The sequence below is a fragment of the Nilaparvata lugens genome, chromosome 10 (assembly GCF_014356525.2).
Source record: "Nilaparvata lugens isolate BPH chromosome 10, ASM1435652v1, whole genome shotgun sequence".
Lineage (NCBI taxonomy): Eukaryota > Metazoa > Arthropoda > Insecta > Hemiptera > Delphacidae > Nilaparvata > Nilaparvata lugens.
Genome location: NC_052513.1, coordinates 12781189 through 12804069, shown reverse-complemented (window position 1 = coordinate 12804069; position 22881 = coordinate 12781189). Strand labels below are relative to the sequence as shown.

Sequence of the window (22881 nt, the reverse complement as noted above, 5' to 3'; positions counted from 1 at the left end):
ATCTTGAGGTAAGATACGTTTGATTCAAAAAATCAAGAAATTTGCGATATTTTCCTCATTTTAACAGTCTCGACAGTTTTTCGATAATTAACAGTCACGCAAGATGGATTTTAGGCAACGTAGATTATAGAACATTTAATTCTCTTTCATTTGAGACCATACGCAAATTCCTATCTTGTATCTTTTTGGTTTTAGAGACTCTTGAATAACAGCAAAATCGCAGAAAAAATGAGAAAATGAAAATATCATTTTTTCAATTAGCTGCAACTTTTGAACAGTACTGAAATCAGGAAAACGATTCATGGGAACGGAAATAGGAAAAAATCTCTGAAAACTTTGACTACTTGTTCGATTTTTTAACTGAAGTGTTTCACAAGATAGGCAACTTTGAATATACGAGACTGTGGAAATGATCAACGTATCAAAATCTTTTTGCATATTCAAAGTTGCGTATCTTGTGAAACACTTTAGTTGAAATATTGAAAAAGTAGTCAAGGTTGTAGAGATTTCTCTTCTCTTTCCGCTCCCATGAATCGTTTTCCTGATTTCAGTACCGTTCAAAAGTTACAGCTAATTGAAAAAATAATATTTTCATTTTCTCATTTTTTCTGCGATTTTGCTGTTATTCAAGAGTCTCTAAAACCAAAAAGATACATGATAGGAACTTGCGTATAGTCTCAAATGAAAGAGAATTAAATGTTCTATAATCTACGTTGCCTAAAATCCATCTTGCGTGACTGTTAATTATCGAAAAACTGTCGAGACTGTGAAAATGAGAAAAATATCGCAAATTTCTTGATTTTTTGAATCAAACGTATCTTACCTCGAGATTATATTTTTAAAAAATTCATCTACCTCACATGAAAGAGGAGATTTTGTTCTTTAAATCAAGACCAAGTACCACTTTTTATCATTTCGGGTTACCGAGATACACAGTTTTGAATATAGAAATTGGCCATTTTCTGTGTATTTAAATAGGGGCTAAAATACACTAAAAGTGGATTTTTACATTTTTTCATCAAATTTCAATTATGATACATGATTTTGAACCGCCTTGACGATCTGAGATGAATAAGCTGTAGTACGAGGAGATCTGATCATTCTGTTAAAAGTTATAAGTGTTTGAAGTTTTGATCCTTGACGTATCCTTATGACGTTCCCCCCACTAGGAAATACTGAAATTGAATGTTTCTAACGGGTGATTCTCATAGAAAATAACCCGCGTGAGATGATTCAGCCGAAATATGTATTTTTTTGTTAGGAAGGCCTTGAACAGTTATTATAATGAAAAATTTGTATTTTGCTGTTGGATATGATTTTCTATTTTTGGGTATATCCCCCCTCCCCCCACTACTAAATTCGAAAGTTCCTAAGGAATCCTGTTCATAATGAATTGTTCTTTCACGTGATGTGTGGTTTTTTTATCTATACTAGAAAAATATCCATGTTTTATAGGGTAGAAATGGTAGGTTTGCATAATTTTGAAAACCCCTTGAAAAATACCACTTTTTTGAAAATTCGTAGCTCCGGAACCAAAAATGGTAGCTTCCTGCGCGACCACTCAATTTATTGGAAATCTTATTCTCTTTAATTTTAACAAGAATGATTTTTCTTGAGAAACTCAAGGTTTACGAGATAAAATGGGAAAATTGGAAAAAGTCCGAAATTTTAGGGGTTTTTGGGGGTTTTGGGGGAGAAGCCGCCCTCTGGCGTGTCAGCAAATTTCAGATTCGAATTCAGCGCCCCAAAATACATTCAGAACCGTCGAAAAAATTCTTTCGGGGCTGTTTCCTGACCATTTGACTGGACTATCCAGTTATTAACATAGTATGAGAAAGTAAACTCTAAAAGCTTCCATGGGGTGAATTAGGTTTGAACCATCTATGTAATCAGGGGTAAGACCTACTACTATTTCTTATGAGATCCCAATCAGAATTTTATTAAAAATTCACATATCTTCAATTGACTTCATCGAGAGTTCTAATGAATTTGTATACACTTAATTAAAAATATTATTCTTTACATCCAGTTCCTCTCTGTAATTATTTTGGATTAGAAGACAGTGGCTTAATTAATATTGATGAATGCATACGCGTTCTTTGGTGTAAATCAGTATTCAGTTTTGGACTTTTTTAATTTCCTAATACATTTTTAATAAGTTCCAATTTCGTTATAATTTAATCCTTTATCGATTTCCCATTAAATAAATATTCCAATTTGCTTGAAAAGGAGTTATGGAACAGTTTAATAATATTTCAGTGTGTGCATAGAAGGATTTTACCCATGACTGGTTAACTCAACATACTATACTTACAGTAACATTACTAATTTAACAGATTAATGTTACTTTTGTGTAAATATTATGCTATATTTTATTGTTTGTGTTTGCCAAACTTAGTTTTAATTGCAGTTATCAGATTTCTAAGAAGACTCTTATGTTTTCTCTCTAAAGATAATAATATCCAACATGATAGAAAAATTGATTAAATCTTTATAAATTATGTATTATACTATGTCCAAATTGGCATGAGCTCTGAAGGATTAGGCCGACCCTTCTACTACTCACACACACAAGCGCAGACTCCTTTTGTGTGTGTGAGTAAAGGGACGGTCTGCCTACCTGTATGCTACGTAGTATACATAGCATATCAATGGCGCAGGTAGGCCGGGCGTGTGTGCCTGCGCGTGGGGGAGCGAGGGTCGTCTTAATCTGTCAGCGCTCATGCCACTTTGGGACAGAGTATAACTGGTAATTTGAATTCCAGATTGTAAGGTTGAATTCAGGAACTGCTCTGATATCACTCTGCCATATTTTCTCATTCTTCTGTAGAATTTGAAAAATTAGAAGATTGACATTTCTCAACCAATCATTATTAAATCACCATGAATTTCTGCTTTTACCGAGGAGATCGCTAATATATTTCACTTTGATGTGAAACATCTATTCTTTTCAGAATGATTCATGTAATATGACCTAGAAATCATATATATATCTTTGAGTACCAACATTTGTGTGACTTGGCAAATAATATAGAAGAGAAATTGCTCATCAACTTTTCATCAGCTTAATTCTTTCAAGTTGTGTTAAGAGTTGAATAGAAATTCAGAAAGAATTACTCGCCCAGAAAAAGTTAGAGATAAAGATACCTTATGTTTAGATCTCTATCCACAACTATACGTTATACAGTAACGTATATTAGAATCACACTTCACTGAGGAATTCAGGAGGAAATTATCATCAGTAGTTTACTGTTAAGTATAGTATGTTGATGACCAGAGCTAATTGCTCCTGGGAATCCTGTTATAATTGGATTCAATAAAATGAATCATTAAGCTTCTTCCAGCTTTATCAGTGGCGAATTTAAATTCTGAAATTAATTCTCCATATTTCATCATTTTTTCATAATTTACATAAATTTTCATCAATTATAGATCCCATGATCAATCTTGGGTCAGCATCAGAACCTGGATACTCTCTTAAATCAAATGAAATCTTGTAATCAGCCCTTCAGATAATATAAACTTTTTCTTATTGCTTCAAATCTGGAATTTTACTTAGATTTTATATCATGTTCCTCCTTGAAAACTCAACTTCTCCTCAAAGCTTGTGTTATTTCGCTCGACATAAATACATTTAGAAATTTACTCTCCTCTCCAACAATATTATCCAAGAGCGTAATTCCAACTATTTTCCATATAACTTAATAGTGGAAAAGTTTCCACTATGGTCAAATAATTAAATTTATTTTCATTTGTCGAATGAATTATTTCGTAATCGAAAAATTATGTTGAGAATCCAAAAACCATGAACCCTATTCTGCTGCCTTGCTCTTCATCCAAATTATTCATTCTCATTTCAGAATTATTCTAGGCTACCATTTGTACCAAAAAGCCGAAATACTGTACGTCTCTTGAAAGCCGTACCTTTCTACGTCATAGCTAGCCAACTTTTGAAGACAAAAAGAAGAAATAGACGAGAAAAAAAGAAGAATGTGATGAAGACTTATATATTTAGCTGACTTATATATTTTATATTTAGAATCCCACTTATATATTTTTAATTTTAATTTATCTATCCGTTCCAAACCATAGATTTAACATTAGGTGATACGACGGATACGTCTTTCAAAATACGTTATTTGAAGCTACACGCTACGGTGAAGAATAGCCTTAACTGTTTTATAGCATTTATTTGGTTATAAACCAATATATTTTCAAGTATCAGTTCTTTCTCCAATCCCCAAATCCCAGAGAAATCTCACTAGTAGGTAGACTTTTAGTTCAAATTATAAATTTATTCAGAATTTATCTCAACATCTGAAAAAGCTGGATGGAGGCTGTTAGAAGCTAAATTGTAATGTGTTAATAGACATTGATGAATCCAATATTCTGAATTAGTTACTTTAAATATTTTTGTGTTTTGTTCATGTGATGTTTGTGAATTTTGTTTGCATGTAGCATGATAAATGTCCACTTATTCTTACTGTCATCTTCCATCCTCTCATGGAACACAATCTCATGTTTCCATTTCATTGAGATTTCAAAATTTATCTGTTCCTTTTGCGATCAACAGTCAAGAATGCATTTTCGTTGAAAATTGTTGCTGTTGCCCAGCTGCTACTCAACGTTGTTCCTATTTCCACTACGTTGCCTCACTTTGTTGTTTCAGCTGCTCGCCAAAGGTTTCATTTGCTTTCAGCGTTGCTTTGTTTTGTTGATTGTTTCGTTATATTGTTATAAAGTTGTTTTATAATTGTATTGTTAAAAAATATATTGTAAAAATAAGTAGAATTTGTAATTGTTATAACAAATTGTAAATTGATGTCAACCTTAGTTGTTGATTAACATTCTTATTTTGTAGTCCAAGTAGTTTCACTAATACTTTTGAAATGTTTTAATCTAATTGTTAGTTCTCAATCTGTAAGACATTCTGTAATTATAACTTTTACGGGTATTTGTTTCCACTCCTTTCGAAACACTGAATTATATATAATGAATTATAAGTACTTTTTTTAAAATAAAAACTGTTCTGAATGTTTAAAACCATTAAGTGAATTCGTGTTTTTTATCCACAGAAGAAATAAATTTATTACATTTTGAAATTCAATTTATAGATACTGTACTTATATTTTATCAAGTTGAGAAAATACTCAAGATTCAGCGAAATTGGGTTATGTGATGTAGTCTACCTTTTTAATAAACCATAAAAATATAGGTACTCGTTTTTGTAGATAAACGTTCACGTTCATAAGCTCATGAGTGTTCTGAATAGATAAAAATTAATAAATATAATAATTACAGATTGTCAGAGTACCTAGGCTAAATGTAGGCTTGTAATAGATTCTTGGACAATCTTTTTTGCATTGGATTTGTTCTAACACAGTTTCTATATTTACAATCTGAAATTCAACATATAAATAAATTCGGACATCTGTGAGTGCTCCTCAATAGTCCAATCGTTTTATATGAAATATTCTAGCACACTTCCCAATAATCAACTCATTATTTATTTTATATTTATCAAGTCAATGGACCATGAGAGCCTTTTAATACTTCCTAGTTGGCAGTATCTGAACTCTCATTCCAATCTACGTTTTATGTGTATAACTTACCGTAGTTGCTGACATTTTTCATACTTTCAAAACTGTTAATGTGACTCTTTTTCATATTCTCCCGATTTATTTTTCAAGGTGTGATGATTATAATGTCCCGCACTTTGGACTATTAACATTTTGAATTTCCTCTCCCAAACTTGATTCAATGCTTTCGAGATTTGTCCAAGGTTCTTGAACCATTGTACTGATGAATCATACCACCTATTTATTATGTAGGCTTATCGTTTTTTAATAGTTACCAATTTTCATATGAGAATTTTTTTTTGCAATTATCTTTATAACATAGGACATTTGAGAATGACTGTAACTATTTTCGTTTTATGTTTATATGATATTTTTGTAAGCATATTGTTAAGGATATTCAATCACTGTAAGAAGACAGACTAATATCAATGTTTGAACTTGTGAAATTAATGAAATTTCATATTTTTTCATCTCCAGAATAAATAATTAGGTGTTTTGCATTGATTCTAAACTAATTTTAGAATACTCAAGCACTTTTCAATACTCAATATATAACCTAATATATAATTGCTATATTCTATAATTTCATTTAATTTCATGAAATCGAACTTGTATTAGTTTGTATTCAATATTATTATTCATGTGATAGAGCCTTTAATTTGGAATCAATGAATTTCACCAATTTACTAAATAGTGTGCATTTGGTAGAATGCAATGTCTGTGGCTCTAATTACCATATATACTATTATAAATATTTTATTATTGTATAATTTTTTTTATAAATACTCTAGTTGAATAATTCTACTTGTTGCAACATATTGTAAGTTTAATGAGAATGAATAAATATGTCCACATCTTCTAGAATCATTTCATATGAATATATAATTTGTTATTCGGTTCAAATCAATCAATTGAATAGGAAATTTAGTTTCTGCTAGATGACCATAATACTTTTCAAATATTTTTGTACTCAAAACTATTGTTTAATCATTTTGTTCTACACTTCAGTTACCATGAGCATAAAATGATATGTTCGTTTTCATCAATCATTGTGAACAATGTCTCTCAATCATTTTAACCACACATCAAATTTTTATGCTGTTATCATGAATAATTCATTGAAAATCTCATCTGTTCAAAAAGTGAATACATGTTCAATACACTGTATTCTCACAGTGCTTATTACTCTACTTACATTACTAATGCTTATGCAGCTATAGCTGACAAAGACAGCGAGTTTTAAGACAATATTAATTGGAATAATACGTAGTTGATAAGGCAAATAATTGTTCTACTTCGCTGTTACTAATACCAGGAGGCAAGGGTAAATGTTGGAGAGTGTTCATTTTTCTCACGCGTGTTAAAATCTGTTCTAGCCACTCCATTACCACAGGAATTTTTATCGCCTTGTGATCCCTCGCCATGCGGCATAAATGCCGTATGTCGGGAGCAGAACGGAGCCGGGTCGTGCACGTGTCTGCCGGACTACACAGGCAATCCGTACGAGGGATGTCGGCCCGAGTGTGTGTTGGACTCGGACTGTGCGGCGGACCGGGCGTGTGTCCGCAACAAGTGCCAGGACCCATGTCCCGGCACATGTGGCCAGAACGCTGAGTGCCGCGTCATCAACCATGTGCCCTCGTGCATGTGTCCGCCTGGATTTGTGGGAGATGCTTTCCAGATGTGCCGTCCTGAACCGATCAGACGTAAGACCCTTCATTTGGTTGGATAATTCAGGTCTAGTTTTGTATTCAAACTTAACTTGTAGAGTTCTGAGGATCAAGGTTATTATAGGTATTAAAGTACATGCTGGAAATTTGAAGTTCAATTTAAATATCCAATCTCATTCAGATCTCAGAATCTTCGACCAATGTTATGTTGTCCAGAATTTCCTTTGTATGAAGTGCTATTTTGCCATTCAATTCACAATCGAGAATCTCTATATCAAACAAACGCTTGGAGATGAGCCTTTATTATTGATTCAGACTATATTTTCAAATTTTATTAGATTATGTGAATATATATAATTTATTCAAGACAATCAAACTTATCTAAGAGGGTAAAATTTAATGAAAATTTAACCTTATGAGAAGGTTACTCATATCTTATTGTGAGCGAAGTGAGACCTTATTCAAATCGTCTATAATATAGGCCTAATCCTGTAACTCTTCCAAGACCACAATGCTATATATAAAAACTAATATTCTAACTTTCCAAATGGGATGGGTAAATAAGTTCTCTCAGTGTTGAACATTTTAAAAGTTAATGTTTTTTAACTCATTTTGAAGCTGTTTGATAATTTATAACTTGAAAGTTGATACTTTTTACACCTTATATAGAGAGAGGATGAGGGGGTGTGAGAAATATTTTGCTTGTCTACAGTGATATTCACCTAAACTGACCCCGACACATATTATTATAGTGGGGTAGCATGATTAGGACTAAGCTTAGTATTAGCAACTTTTGTATGTATAATATAATAATTATGTATATGTTTTGTCAATAAACTTCTCTGGTTGCAATTCATTGGCAATCATAGAGACTTTATTAAACTGTTAACATTGATGCTTCATATTCAACTAATGCTGACACTTTTAAGTGAATCTTACTACAGTGTGTCCCCTGTCAGCTCTTCCTCTATTGCAGTTTACAGTAGTAGGCCTACCGGTACTTGAATACGTTCATGATTATTCATTAGGCTAGTTTGAAAAGTTTTAGAATTAGTTTTGTTTATTTAGGTCATTCATTGGTAGTACCTAGTTTAGTTATTTAGTTTTAGAAGTAGAGAAGACATTTTTAAATATACATAAGTGAAATTCATCATTACATAGCAATAATCTATCGTTTACAGCACCTCAAGCAGACCCAGTGAACCCATGTGTTCCATCGCCATGCGGAGCCTACAGTCAGTGCCGTGAGGTGAACGGCCAGGGAGTGTGCTCATGTCTGCCCAACTACATTGGGAGTCCACCCTCCTGTCGACCCGAGTGCGTTGTCAGCTCAGAGTGTCCCCTCAACAGAGCCTGCATCAACCAGAAGTGCGCCGATCCGTGTGTGGGCACTTGTGGCATCAACACTGTCTGCCAGGTCATCAACCACAATCCCATCTGCAGCTGCAGGCAGGGATTCACTGGCGATCCTTTCACTCGTTGCTTGCCCATACCTCGTGAGTGGCTCTCCATCAAATCTCGTTGTTGACCTGTAGAATATGGCCGCAAATTACTCGTATTCATGATTGCATAATCAAAACTAGTTGTTGATCTGTGCATTCATAGTTGCATAATGATAACTAATATTGTTGATCTCTGCATTTATGGTTGCATAATCTCTAATATCGGGGCACCGAGCTCCGCTCTGGAGTACAAAAGCATATAAAATTTTTCACGAAAGAAGAAATTATAATATATTTATAGTTCATACAAAAAGGTTCTATCTAATCACAGTGGATTGAGATTAATTCCCAGAGGAATGCAAAAATTTCTCTCACAAAAGCATGTCAAATTTTAATCCTGATTAATTTCACGTGAACCAAATCAGAGAAGACCATTTCAAAAAGATAGCTTATCTGATTTGTTTTACTGGAATTAATCAGGATTAGAATTTAACCGGCTTTTATACAACCAGCACTAAGTACCTGATTGAATGATTACAAACGTTCAACAGCTGAGTCATAATTATTTTGTCTCAGTCCCACACACATGCACTGGCTCACTCACTTCCATCATCGACAGTCAACAAAAATTCCAGCTTAAAGGACGTATTTATCCTTTTAATGTCCTTCAGCGAGTTATCCCAGGGTTGAGACCTAGTGCAATAGAATTTTCATATCATAAACCTGCTTTGTTCCAAATTTCGTGAGAATCGTTAGAGCCGTTTTCAAGATCTGGTCAAATACAGATATATAAACATATACACATCTAAACATATAAACAGAAATTGCTCGTTTAATAGTGTACGATTCATCGGCCAAGTCACAAATTCCAATTGAACCTTTTTAATGTTTTCAAACTTTTCCATAAATATACCACTTGACCTATATTTAGACAACCTATTTATTGATAACAGGTAGAATAGAAGTTAAGAAGGTGACCCTGTTCCTATTGTGTGAATTCAATAGAGAAATGAATTGTTGCGGCGCTGATAAGCTACGGTATTGATATGATAAGTCAAGATTCATGCGCCTTCTATTTCCGTTGTACGGGTGATCATTTGAAGAGCCGACTCCTCTTTATATTATCTTTTATGATTTTAAAAATCGCTTCCCGGTGGCTCGGAACACACCTTAACCCACTCATGTCTCATCATCAACCGTCTCCAGGCCTGGAGCTTATGTGGAATTTTCCCTGGTATATTGTTCCCTATCGTATAATTTCTATAAATCAATTTACAATTTCCGCTGGAATGAGTATTGTCTGTTGTAAGGAAATACAGTACGGTAAGGTATTAGTCTTTTGTGAAAGTATGATTTAAAAAATAAATTCATATGGTCTTTTGTTGGTGGGAAAGTCCCTTACGGGAAGATCCCACCTCGCCTGAATGTATAATTTGCGGTCATTATACACCATTTCATCTTCCACCAGGAATTTTCAAACTCATAATTATATATATATATATTATATATATATATATATATATATATATATATACACACGACACGGATAGATTAAAAACACTTAAAAACTTACATTTAAATGAGAATTTTCGGGGAGCTGGACCCCCTTTGTCAATCAACCAGGAAGTGAAGTGGTGAGATTTGAACATTCCAACGGTCGTGACCACTCTGTGATTGACAAAGGGGGCCCAGCTCCCGAAAATTTTCGTTTAAATGTAAGTTTTTACGTGTTTTTAATCTATCCTTGTCCTGTGCATCCTGTTTCAATTTATATTATAAAACTTTAAAGTGTTTTCCTTTATGTGCTATATATATATATATCTTCTAATACAACTCAATATTATTTGAATGAGTTGACTAAATCTCTTCTTGTAAGTAGTAAGATGATACTAATAGGGTACTAGATGATAATTCAATAAAAATACAGTATTTCCCATTAGTATTATACCAATCTGAATAACCATTTTGGACTTGCAGCTCCCCAGCCAGTGGCGGACCCAGTACCCATCAACCCGTGCCTGCCGTCTCCATGCGGGCCCTACTCGCAATGCCGCGACAGCAACGGTTCACCGTCCTGCTCGTGCCTGCCTGAGTACACAGGCGTGCCGCCCAACTGCCGACCCGAGTGCGTCATCAGCGCCGAGTGCCAGAGCAACCTGGCCTGCATGCGTGAGAAGTGCCGCGACCCGTGTCCCGGCTCATGCGGCGCCGGCGCTCAGTGCTCCGTTGTCAACCACACGCCCATCTGCACCTGTCCTGAAGGATTCACCGGTGACCCGTTCACCAACTGTTTCCCCAAACCACCTCCATGTAAGCAAATTGCGATTCTCCAATCATGTACTAAATGCTTCATTCTACATCATTTCTACTATTGAGATGCTGGATTTTTAATTTTTATAGTTGGATTCATCAATTTGACATTATCTTCGTTTACATAGAATGGGGTATATTCTGCGTATATTCGCTGTGGAATGGGCAGATTGGGGTGAATGGAAAGGGATAAAAAATGTATTTCTCTCAACTTGAAGTTAGGATATATATCAATTCTCAAACTATCAAATAGGTAGTTTTAAACATGTGATATTTTATTTTGAATTGAATTATATTTGTAGGATAAATAATGGTAATAACTTTATTGATGTATTGATTATTGAAGCAGATTCTGGTACAATTCTCAATTATATTAAGAATATAATTACAATAATGTATCTAATTGAATATTTGCAATACTTGAAATTTTCAAAAGAGTGAGATTGTTTGATCTATATTATTAAGTAGGTTTATTATTTATTTACTCATTTGTAATACTACATTTTACAGCATTGTGACTTGTTTCATAATTTTTGAATTTAGTGAATAGTTCACTTCCCAAATAACGAAATTTGGTTATGAGTAAATAAATTGTGTAATAATTATAAAAATATTTTTATTACACATCTACAATTTTTGTACAATTCATTTTCATAGATATGCCAGATGGAGAATTATTTTCAAAACATCTCTCCATCCTATTACAGTGAATGAACCAGTGGAAGCAGATCCATGCAATCCTTCACCATGTGGATCAAACTCTCAATGCAACAATGGAATATGCACATGTCTACCAGAGTTCCAAGGAGATCCATATGTTGGCTGCAGGCCTGAATGTGTGCTGAACAGTGACTGCCCCAGGCATCAAGCTTGCATGAGAAACAAGTGCAAGGACCCATGTCCTGGAACGTGTGGAGTGGGAGCAAACTGTGAGGTCATCAACCATATACCTATGTGCTCATGCCCAGCTGGAATGGCAGGCAATCCATTCATTGAATGCCGACCACAACAAGGTGATTGAAGTTCTTTAATCAAAATTTACCACCCTCTAATACATAATTGCTCCAACCCGGATCAACTGTTTTCAAATAGGCTGATTGTAGCATTAAAATAAAATAAAATAAAATATTTGCAAATAATAATGTTATCATTTGAAGTAACTTGAAATTTGTCTTTTACATTTCAGCACCTATTGTGACACAACCTTGCATACCATCACCCTGCGGTCCCAACAGTCAATGCAGGGAAGTGAATGGCCAAGCAGTCTGCTCATGTCTTCCAAACTTTATTGGATCACCACCAGCCTGCAGACCAGAATGTGTTGTCAACTCAGACTGTGATAGAAACAGAGCATGCAGTAACCAGAAGTGCAGAGATCCATGTCTTGGTACTTGTGGACTTGGAGCCACTTGTCAAGTCATCAATCATAGTCCCATCTGCAGTTGTCCACCATCACTGACTGGAGACCCTTTTGTGAGATGTCAACCAATTCCACCACCACTAGCATCACCACCCTCAAACCCATGTCAACCATCACCATGTGGACCCAACTCACAGTGCAGGGTTGCTGGAGAGAGTCCTTCATGTTCATGTCTGCCAGACTTCATTGGAGTACCACCAAACTGCAGACCTGAATGTGTCAGCAACAGTGAATGTGCCAGTCACTTGGCCTGCATCAATCAGAAATGCAGAGATCCTTGTCCAGGAACTTGTGGAGCTAATGCTGAGTGTAGAGTTGTTAGCCACACTCCTCAGTGTATATGTATTGTGGGGTACACAGGAGACCCATTCACACAATGTACCCTGCAACAAGCTGCACCAATTCCTCAAGAAATACCAACACCTTGTCAACCATCGCCATGTGGAGCAAATGCAGTATGTAGAGAGCAGAATGGTGCAGGATCATGCACATGTTTGCCCGAGTATATTGGAAACCCATATGAAGGCTGTAGACCAGAATGTGTCATTAATACTGACTGTGCTCCAAATAGAGCTTGCATCAGGAATAAATGTCAAGATCCTTGCCCTGGTACCTGTGGACAGAATGCCGATTGTCAAGTGGTGAATCATCTGCCACTGTGTACATGCAGACAAGGTTACACTGGGGATCCATTCAGATTCTGCAACATCATACCACAACAAGCTCGTGAGTTTCTCCCAGTATTGCTATTTTTTGTGATCCCTCCATAGTTGGATCTTCTAAAAAAATTGAGTTTTTTATTACAACCAAACTCATGATGAGACTACTATTCACATGAATAATCTTGTCTTTTTCTACTCAAGTCTACTTGAGAAAATTTTAAGTATTATCAATTGGTCTATTAATCTCTATTACATAATGAGGATACCATTAACCTTCGAGACCACACTTATTTTATAATCGTTTATGCATAATAAAATTTAATTAAGTCCAAATAAAAACCCCCTTGAGATTCATAGATCCTACCCATCTATCTCAAATCATAATCTTATTCCTTTGTTGATTGTTAATTTCTTGTGCATTATAGGAATCGATTTCAAATTTATTCACTAGAATATATAATTCATTAGATAAAATATAGAGAAATATGCCTGATAGATAATACTTAGATCTTCTTCAACTAACCCGTTTAGTGCCCCAATCTAGTTGATATTTTCTATTTTACTATGCATAATGTTCTTTATGATTGACATTTCATGAAAAACTTTGACTTCACAGCTATTGAAGCAGCACCAGTTGATCCTTGCAACCCATCGCCTTGTGGACCTAACAGCCAGTGCAGAGAGGTTAATGGACAAGCTGTTTGCTCGTGCCTTCCCACTTTCATTGGTTCACCTCCAGGCTGCAGACCGGAGTGTGTTGTCAGCTCAGAGTGTCCACCCAACAGGGCATGCATCAACCAGAAATGTGCTGATCCCTGTCCAGGAACCTGTGGACAAAATACCAATTGTCAAGTCATCAACCACAGTCCTATATGTAGTTGCAGATCTGGCTTTACTGGGGATCCATTTGTTAGATGCTTCCCAATACCTCCTCGTAAGTTTGGTGATAAAACCTTTTATTTTTCTCTACAATAAATTTTCTATTGACAAAAATAATCTTTTTGTACTTGAATGATTCATGAAATTGTCATAGTTAGGATAATATATGAAGAACATTTCACAAACTAATGTACAAGAAGGAAGCTCTCTACTGAACTGAACCTAAAGTGGATTTTCTTATGTTTAGTAAAAATATGTTAAAAATAACATATATATGCATGTTATAAGTGATAAAAATATATTGATAACTCTCATGCCAATCAAATTTCATGATACATTAATTTTGCTCAACAATTTTATTGAACTCCATATTATCACTGAAAATTGATTCAAATACTGGCTCTATTTGCAGCAACCATAGTTGAATGATAATTAAATCTTCATCTTTTGTCATTGTCATACTAACTATTGAACTTCTCCGATTATGACATTTTTGTAACTTTGATCATCCACAATATATATTTAAAGATGATCTGATAATTATTTATTCTCTCACATTTTCAGCTCCCCCTCCAGCAGCTGATCCAATTCCAGTGAACCCATGTGTGCCATCTCCATGTGGTCCATACTCTCAGTGCAGAGACATAGGCGGCTCTCCATCATGCTCTTGTCTACCAGAGTACACAGGAACTCCACCGAACTGTCGACCAGAATGTATCATCAACTCAGAATGTCGCAGCAACCTGGCCTGTATGAGAGAGAAGTGCAGAGATCCGTGTCCTGGTTCCTGTGGCTTTGGAGCTGTGTGCAATGTCATCAACCACACTCCAATCTGCATGTGTCCTGAAGGAATGACTGGAGATCCATTCAACAACTGTTTCCCCAAGCCTCCTGAACGTAAGGGAAAATATATGGTATTCTCACATAATTCAATCTCATTCTACATTAGATTGCTCCAATTCGTATTTTCTAGATATTGGTTATCTTTTGAACCTGGAATACATAACAAAATATACAAAGCATTCGTGAATGGATGTACTAGTGAAGATCATCGATTTTTATCCAAGGCATGGTATGCCTTTCAATTTATTCATATTATGTATAGATCACAAAATCATTCTGATTCTCTTTCTTTTCTAAATTCATGGATTCATATCCCAGTGCTTGACTTTTGAACTTGAAATGATAAAAGTAAATTACTTGATAATAATGATAATTAGACTAGAATTCAATGGGAAATGATTAGTGACTCACTCATAAGATTTTGTGTATTTTCAATTATAATCAATATGATATAAATTCACTATGGATCAATTATGGTAGGGCTTTTGGATAGGTTATGAGTAGGCCTGATATTTTTTTAAATATCAATATTTTTATAAGAATATCAATATTTTTTTCAAATCATATATTGATGATTGTCTGATTCATGATTCCATTCTCTGAGAATGGATAGCCTACTCATGTTATTGAGAAAAAAGTGAATTCACTTGATATTTTTTATTTAATATTGTGTAACCTCCAGGTTTGAACAATTATCGCAAAATACAATTCATGCTGGTAGAACAATGAGAGTAATGAAAACATTCATTCTATTTTGAAAATGTAATGTCATTCCTATTATTTTGATAGAAAATACTTCCAATAATGTTTTCACACTACTTTTCTTATGTCATCATTCTTTCAAATAATAGAAATACAAAAAATAATCCCATAGTACATATTTTAAAAAACTTATATTGTATGCAAAAAAGTTTTTTTAAAGCGTGCTATGGGATAATTAACAAATCAAGTAGCCCTAATGAAATACGTTTTTGAGAAATGGAAATTCAATTCATATTGATTGTAATTTCAGCTGTGGAACCATTGGCGACAGATCCATGCAACCCATCACCATGTGGGCCGAATGCTCAGTGCAGTAATGGGATCTGCACATGTCTGCCTGAATACCAGGGAGACCCGTACTCAGGTTGTCGACCAGAGTGTGTGATGAACACCGACTGTCCACGAAATAGGGCATGCATCAGGAACAAGTGTGTGGATCCTTGTCCCGGCACTTGTGGCCAGGGAGCCCAGTGTGAGGTCATCAACCACATACCTATGTGCACATGTCCTGCTGGCATGGCTGGCAACCCATTCATCGAATGTCGGCCACAGCAAGGTTTGTTCAATTCTCTATTACGTTGGAATCAACTCCATCGATAATAATTGGTGAAATTAGTATAGATTGATTATATAAGAGTAATTTGTGACTAGGTAATTGATGTATCTGGAAATCACTGTTCATTTTTTCAAAACCACTTTATATCTACTAACATGGAGCAATTATTGCTCCAGGCTATGAGAATTTATTCTATTTGACTCTGCTGATGAGCTATAATGAAACATGTTGCACTCTGGAATGAGCAAAGATGAAAATCTATAAGAAAAGATTGAACAAGTTTTTTTTACATACTGCAAAAGAAGAAATAATTGACAAACTGGTATATCCTAGTAGACTAGCGATGCAACATGAGTATTCTATTTCTGTACCTGTCATTAGCATGATTCATATCCTATCTTAGCTACATATATCACATGCCATCTAATGATCAACATACAATTCACGATTTCATGCAGACAATAAAAGAATTCCATAGAAAACAATATTTTAATATTGATAAATCTGTTTCAGCTCCAGTTGTGACACAACCATGCATACCTTCACCATGTGGTCCATACAGTCAATGCAGAGAAGTCAACCAACAAGCTGTCTGCTCTTGTGTACCTGGATACATGGGCTCCCCACCAACTTGTCGCCCAGAATGTGTTGTAAACTCAGACTGCAACATGAATCAGGCCTGTTCAAATCAGAAATGCAGAGATCCCTGCCCAGGAACATGTGGAGTTGGAGCTAGATGTCAAGTCATCAACCACAATCCAATCTGCAGTTGTCCTCCAGGAATGACAGGAGATCCATTCTCAAGATGTCAACCAATTCCACCTCCTCTGGCAAGCCCACCCAGCAACCCATGTCAACCATCTCCTTGTGGACCAAACTCACAGTGCAGAGAAGTTGGAGAAAGTCCATCATGCTCTTGCTTGCCAGACTTCATTGGAGTACCACCAAACTGCAGACCAGAATGTGTGAGCAACAGTGAATGTGCCAGTCACTTGGCTTGCATCAATCAGAAATGCAGAGATCCATGTCCAGGAACTTGTGGTGCCAATGCAGAATGCAGAGTAGTAAGCCATACTCCTCAATGCATCTGTATAGTTGGTTATACTGGAGATCCATTCACACAATGCACCCTGCAACAAGCTGATCCCATACCTCAAGAACGACCAACACCTTGTCAACCATCGCCATGTGGAGCAAATGCAGTTTGTAGAGAGCAAAATGGCGCAGGATCCTGCACGTGTTTGCCTGAGTACATTGGAAACCCATATGAAGGGTGTAGACCAGAATGTTCCATCAACTCAGACTGTGCACCTAATAGAGCTTGTATCAGGAATAAATGTCAAGATCCATGCCCTGGAACCTGTGGGCAAAATGCTGATTGTCAAGTGGTGAATCATTTACCACTATGTACATGCAGACCAGGTTACACTGGTGATCCATTCAGATTCTGCAACATCATACCTCAACAAGCACGTAAGTTGCAAATCAAATTTCCATTTCATTTCCAAACGTTTTTGAAACGAATCTAATGGAGAAATCTCCATTGCATAGCTATCACTGGAATTGGATAAGTTTTTCATTTAATTCCTCTTTATATTTTATTCCCTTTTGTGGGTTAAGTGGAAGAGGGGGCTCTTATTGCTTCAACTTCGCCCACATAACTTTTTGTAATGTTATAAAGTGAAAATAAAAGACATTTATCTATCTATCCATCTATCTATATCATTCTCATAATTTAAAATCAATAAATATAATAATGCTATCAGAGTGTTATTCAAATTTCATTATAATCATGAACTATATTACTTCTCCCAGAACAAAAGCATAATTTAAAATCAATGAATAATCTAATTATGCTATCAGATTATTCAAATTTCATTAAGAAACCATCAATCATAGTACTTCTCCCAGATCAAGCAGCCTATTTTGTAATTATCTTCTCCCAGATGTTTCTACAATTTCCGAAATTGTTAAGATAGAAACAATTCATCCTTGATTGAAGAGTCCTCTAATATTGTTACTCATAAGCAATTTATTAATTCTACAGCAATTGAAGCACCGCCAACAAACCCATGCAACCCGTCACCATGTGGCCCAAACAGCCAGTGCAGAGAAGTCAACGGACAAGCTGTGTGCTCCTGCTTACCAACCTATATTGGAACTCCACCAGGCTGCAGACCAGAGTGTGTGGTCAGCTCAGAGTGTCCACCCAACAGAGCCTGCATCAACCAGAAATGTGCTGATCCTTGTCCTGGAACCTGTGGTCAGAATGCCAACTGTCAAGTCATCAACCACAGCCCTATCTGCAGCTGTCGATCTGGATTTACTGGAGATCCTTTCACACGTTGCTTCCCCATACCACGTGAGTTGCTATGATCAGATTGAGAATAATTATAAATAGGTCGCTCTTAAGTTGACCATTTTTCTATCAATCGTTATATTCAAATTCTTTTCAAATCATTTTATGTATTCTCTTTCTCCAATCCTTGTAAATATATTTATTCAAATTCTTATCTTAATTTATAAATATTTAACATGTTGAAAAACTTTTAATTAATTTTCTACATTTAATCAATCCAAACGTTTGGAAACTAAATTGAATGGATTATGACTGCGTGCTATGAGCTGAAAAAATAATTAATAAATCAATTTTGTCTCTTCCCGAAATAACTGTAATTTTCTTAATTTTTATCGCCTCAATTGGAATTGATTTATTTATTGGAAAGGTTTTCAGAATGCAAGTATTAAAACTGAATATATATTGAATTGAGAAATATATAAGTATATTTCTTCTTTCATGATATCAATAGTTCCAAGTATTTGAAGCGAACTTTTACATTTTTTCTCGCCTCATATCAAATTAAAACAATCAGTATTATGCTTCTGATCCATTTATTTCCCTCAAACTAGGATATTCTTGAAAGACTATTAACAAAAATAAATTATCGAACCATCATTATTCTCTCCACATTGGAATCAATATACATGGAAGCATGGTTCCATAACATTGCTGATCAATTCTTCTATTGTATTTCCAGCTCCACCACCAGCTGCTGATCCAATTCCAGTGAACCCTTGTGTGCCATCTCCATGTGGTCCATACTCTCAGTGCAGAGATATAGGAGGCTCTCCATCATGCTCTTGTCTACCAGAATACACAGGAACCCCTCCCAACTGCCGACCTGAATGTGTTATCAATTCGGAATGTCGCAGCAACCTGGCCTGTATGAGGGAGAAGTGCAGAGATCCTTGTCCAGGCTCCTGTGGCTTTGGAGCTGTGTGCAATGTCATCAACCACACTCCAATCTGCATGTGTCCTGAAGGAATGACTGGGGATCCATTCACCAGCTGCAACCCTCTTCCACCTCAAGGTTAATATTTTGGACTTGAATGTTATAAACTAACTAGACTTAAAAGTCTAGTTAGACTTAAGTCTAAATAGACTTATCCCACTGCAAAATTAAGCTTCGCTAGTTTATTATTGTAATTAAGTATGATAATATTATCGTATTTAATCTACCAAAGGCTATTCATACATTTCATAATTTTACAAACACATAGCACATGCTACTAAAAAAGACATGATTTGCTTGCAAAAATATATCACAATATCATGATTTTCTTGTCATAAACTCTCATATACTAGGTAGGAGAATTATAAAATCGTAACAGATTGTCCTACATTCTTGAATAATATTTGATTTGGATAAAATGTAAATTGGAATGAATCTCTTTACATTTCATTTTCCTCATACCACACTAGCTTCTCAATAATAAAACAATTCTAATACTCTTTTGCATTGAAATGAATTAAAAGTACTTTAGCTGATGGCCCAATGAAAATGTTTAAGATTCGTTTCTACAATGACATTATTTTTCCACAGCCATTGAACCAGTTGTTGCTGATGATCCTTGCAATCCATCTCCATGTGGCCCCAATGCTCGGTGTGACAATGGCATCTGCACTTGCCTGCCAGAGTTCCAAGGTGATCCCTACTCAGGATGCAGACCAGAATGTGTTCTGAACACTGACTGTCCACGCAACAGAGCCTGCATCCGCAACAAGTGCATTGATCCTTGTCCGGGAACATGTGGCCAAGGAGCAACCTGTGAAGTCATCAACCACATTCCAATGTGCTCCTGTCCAGCAGGATTGGCTGGGAATCCTTTTGTGGAATGTCGACCTCAGCAGGGTAAGACAAATATTCAACCCTCATTAAACTTATAAAATTATTCGAATTTACTCGTATACTTGAGTAGAGCTGGTGAAAGAATACACTTAATTTTGTTTGAGTAGATCAACCCAGTATAGTTTGCTTCTGAGTGATGAAATACCTCAGAGGCTGTAGCTGAAATTCGAAGATGAATGGAATGTAAGAATGAAATTCCAATCTATATGCAAACTTGAAGTTATATGTAAAACTGTACAACAGTACTGAATAATTTATTGATCTACAGTAGAACAATCTTAGTACTCCAGTTTTCAATCTCATACTCCAGTTCATATTCAAATTTCGATCTTATGAGCATCTTTATCACATGATTATTTAAACTCTATCAGCATTTTAAATTTGTTGACGCAACCTTTCAAATTGTATTGTATTTTGAATTATGAAATCTAATGTCAAGATTCATAACTATGAATTACTGGTATGTAGGTCAATAATTCTAATACTACATCATTTTGATATTACTTGAGAATAAATACTAAGTTATTTGTTCAATCCATACATGGATAAATTTCGATTGTATTAAACATATACATTTTTCATTTTCAGCTCCAGTTGTGACACAACCATGCATACCTTCACCATGTGGTCCATACAGTCAATGCAGAGAAGTCAACCAACAAGCTGTCTGCTCTTGTGTACCTGGATTCATTGGCTCCCCACCAACTTGTCGCCCAGAATGTGTTGTAAACTCAGACTGCAACATGAATCAGGCCTGTTCAAATCAGAAATGCAGAGATCCCTGCCCAGGAACATGTGGAGTTGGAGCTAGATGTCAAGTCATCAACCACAATCCAATCTGCAGTTGTCCTCCAGGAATGACAGGAGATCCATTCTCAAGATGTCAACCAATTCCACCTCCTCTGGCAAGCCCACCCAGCAACCCATGTCAACCATCTCCTTGTGGACCAAACTCACAGTGCAGAGAAGTTGGAGAAAGTCCATCATGCTCTTGCTTGCCAGACTTCATTGGAGTACCACCAAACTGCAGACCAGAATGTGTGAGCAACAGTGAATGTGCCAGTCACTTGGCTTGCATCAATCAGAAATGCAGAGATCCATGTCCAGGAACTTGTGGTGCCAATGCAGAATGCAGAGTAGTAAGCCATACTCCTCAATGCATCTGTATAGTTGGTTATACTGGAGATCCATTCACACAATGCACCCTGCAACAAGCTGATCCCATACCTCAAGAACGACCAACACCTTGTCAACCATCGCCATGTGGAGCAAATGCAGTTTGTAGAGAGCAAAATGGCGCAGGATCCTGCACGTGTTTGCCTGAGTACATTGGAAACCCATATGAAGGGTGTAGACCAGAATGTTCCATCAACTCAGACTGTGCACCTAATAGAGCTTGTATCAGGAATAAATGTCAAGATCCATGCCCTGGAACCTGTGGACAGAATGCTGACTGCCAGGTGGTGAATCATCTGCCACTGTGTACATGCCGAGCTGGCTATACTGGGGATCCTTTCAGATTCTGCAACATCATACCACAACAAGATCGTGAGTCTCATACCCTAATTCTTTCTTATTAGTGATAAGATTTCTTCAGGATACCATTCTATACTATCAACTGTATTTGATCTACTAGATGTACTAGATACCCTTACTACTCGAGTTTTGAAGAGATTCAATTTTTGAGGACATCATTCATTGTCCTTTTGTAAGAGTTGGTGAAGTGAAGCAAAAAACTTTAATTTTTTTAACATTAAAGTGACAGTAGAGCTCAGATAATGACTGAATACTCCTTCCTGTTATGTTACACTGTATCCTTTATCCTTTGAATATTTCAATATTTAGGTAAATAATCTCTTCGTACCAAGATAATCTGTCTGTCATGGAAATCTGCCTATCAATGAAATAGGCCTGAAAATCAGAATCATAACCTATAATATACTTTATAAACCCAACATGAATTCAGGCTTGTATGGTAGTAATGAGTCAATTAATTTCATTTTGAAACATTACGTACTGATTATTTCCAGTTACTGTACTATTTAATTGCACTATACTGAAAAGGTCATTCATCCAGGGTTCCAATGAGCAATGTGATAGATGGATCATTATATCTTATTATAGATTAATCAAAGAATTCATATGTTAATTCTCATTTAATTTTTATTTCAATTTTTCCAGCTATTCAAGCGCCACCATCAAACCCATGCAACCCGTCACCATGTGGACCCAACAGCCAATGCAGGGAAGTCAACGGACAAGCTGTGTGCTCCTGCTTACCAACCTATATTGGAACTCCACCAGGCTGCAGACCAGAGTGTGTGGTCAGTTCGGAATGTCCTCTTAATCGAGCATGTATCAATCAGAAATGTGCTGATCCTTGTCCTGGAACGTGTGGCCAGAATACCAACTGCCAAGTCATCAATCACAGTCCAATCTGTAGTTGCAGGCCTGGTTTCACTGGAGATCCATTCACTCGTTGTATACCAATACCACCTCGTAAGTTGGAATGGAATTGAGTAGATTTTAGATTATAATAGTTCATAGTGGTCTTAGTTAGATTCATCA

General features: G+C 35.9%; 1 protein-coding gene across 1 annotated transcript in view; it reads left to right on the top strand.

Annotated features, from left to right (window-relative positions):
- The window catches only part of LOC111052168, a 389458-nt gene that overhangs the window by 289411 nt on the left and 77166 nt on the right, over positions 1 to 22881 (top strand). Inside the window, exons 92-105 of the mRNA XM_039436353.1 lie at positions 6956 to 7285; positions 8431 to 8745; positions 10669 to 11001; positions 11709 to 12014; positions 12188 to 13147; positions 13700 to 14017; positions 14527 to 14859; positions 15818 to 16123; positions 16637 to 17596; positions 18171 to 18485; positions 19162 to 19494; positions 20008 to 20316; positions 20902 to 21861; positions 22495 to 22812. Of these exons, the coding sequence (XP_039292287.1) occupies positions 6956 to 7285; positions 8431 to 8745; positions 10669 to 11001; positions 11709 to 12014; positions 12188 to 13147; positions 13700 to 14017; positions 14527 to 14859; positions 15818 to 16123; positions 16637 to 17596; positions 18171 to 18485; positions 19162 to 19494; positions 20008 to 20316; positions 20902 to 21861; positions 22495 to 22812 (6396 nt within the window). The remainder of the gene's footprint in view (positions 1 to 6955; positions 7286 to 8430; positions 8746 to 10668; positions 11002 to 11708; positions 12015 to 12187; positions 13148 to 13699; positions 14018 to 14526; positions 14860 to 15817; positions 16124 to 16636; positions 17597 to 18170; positions 18486 to 19161; positions 19495 to 20007; positions 20317 to 20901; positions 21862 to 22494; positions 22813 to 22881) is intronic.